At 42.8% G+C, this 10,000-nt stretch overlaps 1 protein-coding gene across 1 annotated transcript in view; it reads right to left on the bottom strand.

Moving 5' to 3' along the window:
- The window catches only part of LOC125035389 (glutamate receptor ionotropic, NMDA 2A-like), a gene marked incomplete at its 3' end in the record, with an annotated part of 82,936 nt that overhangs the window by 5,517 nt on the left and 67,419 nt on the right, over window positions 1-10,000 (bottom strand). Inside the window, 2 exon segments of the mRNA XM_047627755.1 lie at window positions 2,113-2,348; window positions 4,955-5,136. Of these exon segments, the coding sequence (XP_047483711.1) occupies window positions 2,113-2,348; window positions 4,955-5,136 (418 nt within the window).

Raw genomic sequence — 10,000 nt, 5'->3', positions numbered from 1 at the left:
CCCTCCCTCCCTCTCTCCACCTCCCCCTCCCTCCCCCTCTCCACCCCCCTCCCTCCTTTTCCCTCCCCCCCTTCCACCTCCCCCTCCCTCCCTCCCTCCTTTTCCTTCCTCTCGCTTTTTCTTACTGTTTCTCCCTTTACTCTCCCCCTCCTCCTTCCTCCCCTTCCCCCTCCTCCTCCCCCTCCCTCCCTCTCTCCACCTCTCCCTCCCTCCCCCCTCTACACCCCCCCCTCCTTCCCCCCCCTCCCTCCTTCCACCTCCCCCTCCCTCCCTCCCTCCCTCCTTTTCCCTTCTCTCCCTTTCTCTTCCTGTTTCTCCCTTTCCTCTCCCACAATCGAAAACTGCTGTGGCGATCTTCTCCCACGAGTTCCAGATTGAGTTTGAAAATGTCTGGCCTTTGTGGTCGACGAGACAATGATGTCCTGGGGCAAACATCTGCATTCTCGCCAAAAAAAAAAAAAAAAAAAAAAAAAAAAAAAAAAAAAAAAAAGAGAGAGAGAGAAAAAATGAAAAAAAAATGAAGAGAACGAGGGGAAGGGGGAAGAAGAAGAAAAAGAAGAAGAAGAAAAAGAAGGAGGAGGAGGAGAAAGAGAAGAAGAAGAAGAAGAAAAGAAAAAGAAAAGAAAAAGAAAAAGAAAAAGAAAAAGAAAAAGAAAGAGAAAAAGAAACAGAAACAGAACAAGAACAAGAACAAGAACAAGAACAAGAACAAGAAAGAGAAAAAGAAAAAGAAAAAGAAAAAGAAAAAGAAAAAGAAAAAAGAAAAAGAAAAAGAAAAAAAAATAATAAAAAGGAGAAAGATCGCATCGCTTCCGCGTAAACAACCCTTCGTCTCATAAGGACAGCCTAATTGAACGAATTATTTTGATACGGAACACACCACAGAGAAAGACGGAAGGGATATACTTTGTGGTCAAGTATTTTTCACCTTTATAAATTATTTTTTCATATATTTGTCTGTTTATTTATGTGCGTGGTTGTTTCTCTAGGTAGATAATGAGAAAACCAAAATCAAGATGGCGTCGTAACCTTTTCCCAAGATGGCGGTTGGTGAATGGATCTGTGTGTGTGTGTGTGTGTGTGTGTGTGTGTGTGTGTGTGTGTGTGTGTGTGTGTGTGTGTGTGTGTGTGTGTGTGCATATGCGTGTACGTGTACGTGTATGTGTATGTGTATGTGTGTGTGCGTGTACGTGTCTGTGTGCGTGGGTCTACGTGTGTGTATTGTATTGTGCATGCTTTGCACAAGGATCATACAAACCGATCGTATCAAAACAACGAAAAAGAAAGAAACGAAAAAAAGCCAGCCTCGCCAACACGTGCTCGCACCTCGCACCCGCCAGAGAGGAATCGAGGTTTCCATTAAACCCCGAGCTCAGTCTGCGGGAATCTCACTCCCGCCTTTGTTGCTTGTCGCCAGCCAGGAAGCGGGGAGGGACGTCGCCATTGTGGCAACGCAAAACGCAGAAAATGCTCTCGAGGAACTAAGCATTAGAGCCCAAAATGAAATGATGACAATGACAATGGAATGAAATCACGGTTCCGAGTAGGCGCGAATAGCGGGAACAGGGGAGAGAAAAATTCACATTTTTCTCGATTGTGAAAGAAAACGTACTAAATGTATGTATCATAATTATATATTGATAATATAAAGTTCTCAGTGTAAAGGCATTAGCATATCTTCCGGCGATGAGTTGGCAGAAAATGCAGTTGAGTTGCAAAAACAGAAAATGCAAATACTGGATGCAAATGGGCTATTTACTTTTCCCTTTTCTCTCAGAGGGAAATTACCAACCGTAATTACTGGCCTCTCATCCATATAATTGGATTCCATGACTATATTATATCTTTTGAGTTAATGGCTCTTATATCGATCATATCTTGGTATCAATTATATTATATGTTCGAACGCGTTAGAGTTAAGAAAGAAAAATGAACACTCCAGAAACAGAATCTCGAAGAATCGAAAGCAGTACTGATTATCAATCTATATCATTATCATCCTCACTTATCAAGCACAGAAAATCAAAAACGGTAATAACGTCGGTCATCAAAGCCACTTTAGAATTTGACAGAATGTACAAATACCTCATAATCGTCGTTATTCTTACTCACCAGACTGATGAGCGCGCAGCAGCCTCCGGAATCCGTCTTGGCTAAGTGTTGTCTCACGTATCTGAAGTAGAAGTGTTCGAGCAGGAGCAGGATCAGCGCCAGCAGGACCCCAGAGAACAGCAGGAGATACGCGGACAAGAACTGCTCCAGGGCTAAGGGTTCTGATGCTCGTTTGTTTTGTTTCTTGGGTTTACAGGCGCCCGTCAGCCAGAACCTTTGTATCCTCTCCATGTCTCCTGCAGATGGGTTTGAATACTATGTTATTTATAGGTTTTGTTATTGGTGTTTATAGTCTTATGCGAGTGGGTTTGAATGTTAGGTTCTTTACGGGCTTTGGTATTGGAGTTTATATTCTCCTGCAAATGGGGTTGAATGCTATGTTATTTACGGGCTTTGGTATTGGAGTTTATAGTCTCCTGCGACTGGATTTGAATGCTATGTTATGTTCCTTGTCACTGGAGTCTATAGGTTTGAGATAAGATTTTCTAAATTATAAAGTATAAATGGCCACGAAGGATCGAGGAAATGACACTTTCATCAAATAGAAAAAAAAATCAAAACTATAAAAAAATATATATATTAAAGAAAGCTCCTACAACCTTTATCAATCCACTCTTTGACTTTCAAACTTGAAGACTACCGAAGTTACCTCTTGTGACTACCCCCCCCCCCCCCCAAGCCTACCCCATATGTCCCTCGCAGTGTTATCACTTAAGCCGAGCCAAGTTCACGTATACTAAGTTTACGCGCCACATGAGTTCATATTAAACTTTGAGTGTTACGTGAACTTCCTGTATTGATAATACTTTGGAGGAATTTATGATCTGAATTCTATTTCTTTCATCCGAAAAAAAAATTCTATCTGCATTCATAAAATCAAACTGATTTAACGTTTACACTTCCTCAAAAGATAATTCCATTAACTGAAATAACTAACATAACTTTTGCACGCAGTATTTTATTGTCATATGAAATGAAAGCATTGCATCATGTAAGCAGTAAGCCATTTTTTTTTCTCCTAATAAACTAAAAAACATTATTCGTAAGAGCACACACTTTAATATTACGGGGAAATCCTTGGTTCCAGATGCTGAAAAAAGAGTATAATAGTATTTTTGTAAAGTGACGTTACTTTTTTCTTTCCTCCTTTTTCTAATGCCTCTACAAATACAAAACATTAAGTCATATATATTAATGTAATATGTTAAAGAATGCAAAGATCGCATGGAAAGAGATTCAGCCCGACATTCCACACTAACAAACACTAACAAGGAAAGTAGACGTGTTAATAATTCGAGACAAGTTTTCTATTTCCACGAGCGTAAAAGTGAAAAAATTGAGAAAAACGAATTTCGAAAACATTTATATATACATTTATATATATATATATATATATATATATATATTTATTTATTTATTTATCTACTTATTTATTTATTGGGTCGACGTCTTCTGAGTGGTTGAGGGGGGAAGGGAGAGGTAAGGGAGGGGGAAGAGGGGGGAAGAGGAGGAAGGGAGGGGGAAGAGGAGGGAGGGAGGGGAAGAGGGGGAAGGGAGGGGAAGGGAGGGGGAAGAGGAGGGAGGGAGGGGAAGAGGGGGAAGGGAGGGAGAGGGGAGGGGGAAGAGGAGGGAGGGAGGGGTAGAGGGGGAAGGGAGGGGAAGGGAGAGGTAAGGGAGGGAGGGAGGGGAAGAGGGGGAAGGGAGGGGAGGGGAGGGGAAAGAGGAGGGAGGGAGGGAAAGAGGAGGAAGGGAGGGGAAGGGACTGGTAAGGGAGGGAAAAGAGGGGGAAAGAGGAGGAAGGGAGGGGAAGGGAGGGGGAAGAGGAGGGAGGGACGGAAGAGGGTAAAGGGAGGGGAAGGGAGGGGGAAGGGGAGGAGAAAAGCATTGGGGAAGGGAGTGGTGTGTGTGTGTGTGGGGAGAGAGAGGAAGTTGGGGCGGGGGTGAAAAAAAGGTCACATTAGGAGCTAAAGTTAATTATCAGCGTCGGGTCTCACTTACGCCTGTTTCTGACAAATTTCTGAAATCTCTCTTACTACAACCCCCCCCCCCCCCACACTCCCACCCACACCCCCACCCCCATCCCCCCTCCCTCTTCGCAACAGCTGTGTCCACTCTCATGCCATTCGCCTGCTCTCTCTTGGGATCTCGCGAAAGTGAAAAGAAACATTAGGTGCGTCTCACTTAAATATGGGAAGGAAACCACCCTGCACCCTTCTCCGTCGGAAAAGTGTGCTGGAAATAATTCACACCTGGAGTTTTATTCAGATTTTTATTTATTTTTCTCTTTTCTATTGATTTACCTTTTTTTTTTTTCTTACTCTTTTGTCCTTCACATCCTCCCAAGTTTTGTTAAACTGTTATCTTCCTTTCGTTTCTACTTATTGTATTCTGTTTGTCTGTTTTCATCTTATGATTTATATGCCTACTTCTTGATACTGATTTGCTTGTTTATATATCTATCTACCTATTCATAAGGTGAAAATACACACGTTGTATAACAAACCAGAATGCCAGAACTGATAAACTATATATATATTTTTCTTTCCCATATGAACTCTCTTTCTAGCACCCACTAACCCAAGAGGGACAACCTGCAACCTGCAATACCAAGGCAATACCACTCACCGTTACTCTTGTGCAACTCAGCATAACACTGTTACAACACGCGTTTCCCATTAAACTCACCGTTACTCTTATATAATACGCGTCTCCAATTAAATCCACCATCATCCTTATATGAAACGCCTCTCCCGTTATACTCACCGATACTCTTAAATAACACGCGTCAGCTTTTAAACTCACCGTTATCTTTACAGGAAACGCGTCACCCGTTAGTACTCACCGTTATCCTTGTATGACATGAGTCTCTCGTTGAACTGTGCCGTGTGCTTGGATCCTCTCGGGAAAGCGATGCCGTACCCCGTCATGTGATACCAAGTGCCCACCGTCAGCAGTTGGCACTCGTCATCTTGGCCCACCAGGTAGTCCAGCACAGTGGCATCGTAGAGGAAGGCGTCCTGGTCCCTGGGGAGGATGGAGAGGGGTGAGGTGAGGGGAATGGGGGAAGGGAGGGAGAGGGAGGGAGTGGGGAAGAGGAAGCAAAGTGGGAGGGAGGGACGGAGAGAGAGAGAGAGAGAGAGAGAGAGAGAGAGAGAGAGAGAGAGAGAGAGAGAGAGAGAGAGAGAGAGAGAGAGAAAGAGGGGGGGGGGGAGAAAAAGAGACATAGAAGGAGAGGCGAGCGAGCGAGAGAGAGAGAGAGAGAGAGAGAGAGAGAGAGAGAGAGAGAGAGAGAGAGGAGAGAGAGAGAGAGAGAGAAAGAGATAGAAACAGAAAGAGAGAGAGAGAGAGAGAGAGAAAGAGATAGAAACAGAAAGAGAGACAGAGGTCGAGACAGAGAGACAGAGACAGACAAAGAGAGAAACAGAGCTAGAGACAAAGAGAGAGACAGTGACAGAGACAGACAAAGAGAGAAACAGAGCTAGAGACAAAGAGAGAGACAGTGACAGAGACAGACAAAGAGAGAAACAGAGCTAGAGACAAAGAGAGAGACAGTGACAGAGACAGACAAAGAGAGAAACAGAGCTAGAGACAAAGAGAGAGACAGTGACAGAGACAGACAAAGAGAGAAACAGAGCTAGAGACAAAGAGAGAGACAGTGACAGAGACAGACAAAGAGAGAAACAGAGCTAGAGACAAAGAGAGAGACAGTGACAGAGACAGACAAAGAGAGAAACAGAGCTAGAGACAAAGAGAGAGACAGTGACAGAGACAGACAAAGAGAGAAACAGAGCTAGAGACAAAGAGAGAGACAGTGACAGAGACAGACAAAGAGAGAAACAGAGCTAGAGACAAAGAGAGAGACAGTGACAGAGACAGACAAAGAGAGAAACAGAGCTAGAGACAAAGAGAGAGACAGTGACAGAGACAGACAAAGAGAGAAACAGAGCTAGAGACAAAGAGAGAGACAGTGACAGAGACAGACAAAGAGAGAAACAGAGCTAGAGACAAAGAGAGAGACAGTGACAGAGACAGACAAAGAGAGAAACAGAGCTAGAGACAAAGAGAGAGACAGTGACAGAGACAGACAAAGAGAGAAACAGAGCTAGAGACAAAGCGAGAGACAGTGACAGAGACAGACAAAGAGAAAAACAGAGCTAGAGACAAAGAGAGAGACAGTGACAGAGACAGACAAAGAGAGAAACAGAGCTAGAGACAAAGAGAGAGACAGTGACAGAGACAGACAAAGAGAGAAACAGAGCTAGAGACAAAGAGAGAGACAGTGACAGAGACAGACAAAGAGAGAAACAGAGCTAGAGACAAAGCGAGAGACAGTGACAGAGACAGACAAAGAGAAAAACAGAGCTAGAGACAAAGAGAGAGACAGTGACAGAGACAGACAAAGAGAGAAACAGAGCTAGAGACAAAGAGAGAGACAGTGACAGAGACAGACAAAGAGAGAAACAGAGCTAGAGACAAAGAGAGAGACAGTGACAGAGACAGAAAGAGCAGAACAAAAACAGGGGAAAGATCAATACAACAAACGCCAAACTTTAGGCACTTCTTGCAGCTGAAGTAAGGCACGCAATGCCAGAAGCACAGAACTAAAGCAGAGAGAAAAGGGAATACACATACAGAAAGGAAGAAGATGGAAGAAGGGGAGAGAGAAAGACGAAGTAACGAAGCAATAACGACAGATTATCAGACCTAAGAACATTAATGAACAATAATAAGAAATCAAATAATAACAAATAATAATAATGAAAAAAAATAACAGATAGTGATAAAAAATCATAATAAAAAAATCAATCGATCAAAAAAAAAAAGAAAAAAAGGAATACAGGAGACTGGAAAAAAGAAAGGCGAATTACCAACAACAGACACCTAAAAAAAAAAAAAAAAAAAAAAAAAAAAAACTCGACGGATCAAAGAACTAGAACTTGAAAGGTCTGGTAATGTCAAATACTGAGAAAAAATCTTTTATGAACCAACGGCGAGGAGTGGTTACGACAGGATACCAGATTTGCCATTGCCTCGTTCACTCACAGGTGGTCTCACTCACGCCCGCACGCCCAACGCCTTCAAGTGGGCGGGAGGTGGGGAGGAGCTTGGAAGGAAGAGTCATCGTGACGCGTGCCACAGGTGAGGGGAGGAAGGGGGGGGGGGGGGTAGGAGGAGGATGGGGGAGTGATGGGGAGGGGAAATAAGGAAGAGGAGAAAAGGGGGGAGAGTCAGTATGCTGAGTACAGGGGGAAGTGGGGGGGGGGGGGGAGGAAGGGGGAGAAGGGAATAGGAAAGGGAAATGAGGGGAATTAGGAGAGTGAGAGGATACGAAGGAGGGAAGAGAGAGGGGAAGTGAATGAGAGGGATGGAAGAGGGGAAAGGTAGGAGAGAGAGAGAGAGAAGAATGGGAAGGAGGAAGGCAAAAGCGTGAGAAGGAGCCACAAGAAGTAAGAAAAAGATAAGGAATATAAAGGCAAGAATTGTGGGAGAAAGGGAGAAGCAAAGAGAGGGAAAAAATCAAGATTGATGATAGAAAGCAAGGAAAAGAAAAGGGGAATAGTAAAGGGAAGAGGAGAGAACGAGGCAACTGGACATGAAAGGTGAATAGCGAGTGTGAGAAAGGGAAGTGGAAAGACGCAAAGATTAAGTGGCTGGTCAGAAACCGTAGAGGGAGATAGGAAGGAAAGGGTGCATGGGAGAGAAGAAAATAGAAGCAGAGGGTCAAGAGCAAGGGGGAAGGATCAAAGCGCAACAAAGTTTTCTCTCTCTTTTTTCGTGAAGTTAATTGCTTCTTCGTTGAAAAAAGAGAAAAGAAATCAAGCTATTTTGATCTTATCCTCGCTATGCATTTTTTTTTTTTTTTTTCATACGAATATTTAATATCTATCCTTATCTTCCTTTAAGATAATATCTTTAAAAAGAATCGGAATCTATTTTGCCGAAATCATCCACAAACATTTTTTTCGAATATTCAATATATATCCCTATCTCTCAAAATCTTATAACTTTCGGAATCTATTACGCCGAAATTATGCACAAAAAAAAAAACAAAAAAAAAAAAAAAGACCACGAACGCACGCACACGAACAAGCCAAACAGACGCGTGTCACTGTGTCCGCATTCCTGCACAATAGGTCCACTTCGGCGATTCTCCGCCTCGGCATTGTAGATAAAGAAAAGAAGCGGAAAAGGCGCTTCATCTGAAGAAAACTTCCGATGGAGATATCCCGCTTTGCCCGAACAATCGCCAAGTTTTTGTGCGTCGAGGCTTCGTACTCAAGTGCTCACGCAGATGCAGAAACCGACATAGGCGGGTACGGACAACAAAACACACGCAGACGCATATATATATATATATATATATATATATATATATATATATATATATATATATATATATGTATATATATATATATATATATATATATATATATATATATATACATATACATATATATATACATATATATATATATATATATATATATATATATATATATATATATATTTACATACATGTATATACATATATATACACATATATACACATATATATACATATTTATGACATATATATATATATATATATATATATATATATGTATATATATATATATATTTATATATTCACATATATCTACATATACACGTATGCATATATACATATATATACATTTGTATATATATATATATATATATTTATATATATATATATATATATATATATATATATATATATATTTACACACACATATATTGTTACAGGTTCAAACGCGAAATAAACAACCCTTCTCTTTCTCTCTCTTTCCTTATCCTATTCTCTCTTCCTTTGCTCATTCGCTTTGTCACTCGAAAATCCTGAGAGATTTCCGAGACACATCCTTTCCTCCAGCCGCCGCCGCCCTCGCCCTTCCCCCCCCCCCCCCCCCTCTCCTCATCATCAACTCCTCTTCTTTCTTCTCCTCTTCTTTCTTCCCCTCTTCTCTCCTCTCCTCTCCTATCCTCCTCCTCCTCCTCCTCCTCCTCTCCTTCCCCCTCCTATTTTTCCTCCTTCTCCTCCTCCTCATATTACTCCTTCTTCTCCTCCTCCTCTTCTTCCTCCTTCTTTTCCTTTTCTTCCTCTTCCTCCCCCTCTTCTTCCTACGCCTCCTCCTCCTCCTCCTCCCCTTCTCCCTTTCCTTCCTCTTTTTCCTCCTCTCCTTCTTCTTCTTCCTCTTCTTCTTCTTCTTCTTCCTCCTCCTCCTCCTCCTCCTCCTCCTCCTCCTCCTCCTCCTCCTCCTCCTCCTCCTCCTCCTCCTCCTCTCTTCCTCTTCCTCTTCCTCTTCCTCTTCCTCTTCCTCTTCCTCTTCCTCTTCCTCTTCTTCTTCTTCTTCTTCTTCTTCTTCCTCTTCCTCTTCCTCTTCCTCTTCCTCTTCCTCCTCCTCCTCCTCCTCCTCCTCCTCCTCTCCTCCTCTCCTCCTCTCCTCCTCTCCTCCTCCTCTCCTCCTCCTCTCCTCCTCCTCCTCCTCCTCCTCCTCCTCCTCCTCCTCCTCCCCCTCCCCCTCCTCCTTCCCCCCACCTCCTCCTCCTCCTCCTCCTCCCAAACCAGCAAGCCTTGGAATAACCGGAAAATATCTCCGCCTTAGATCAAGATTACGGATAAATATGAGTGATGCCGCCCTCGATTTCGAAGCATTAAACAAAACAGGTTCGCGAAGAAAATGGAGGTTGGTTCTGCTGGGGGTAACTCGAACAAACGGGCAGTGCTCAGACTTCAGAAGACAGGAGTAGTTCCAAAAGGTATTTTTTCGACAATTGGAGACGTTACGGGAAAATTGGTTGTAGATGTAACGCCTTGAAGTTAAATACGAATTCACTGTATTGTATACAGTATAAAATGTTATTTATA

The sequence above is a fragment of the Penaeus chinensis genome, chromosome 19 (genome assembly GCF_019202785.1).
Source record: "Penaeus chinensis breed Huanghai No. 1 chromosome 19, ASM1920278v2, whole genome shotgun sequence".
Taxonomy (NCBI): domain Eukaryota; kingdom Metazoa; phylum Arthropoda; class Malacostraca; order Decapoda; family Penaeidae; genus Penaeus; species Penaeus chinensis.
The sequence above is the reverse complement of the archived record's forward strand: the minus strand, read 5'-3'. Positions and strand labels throughout refer to the sequence as shown.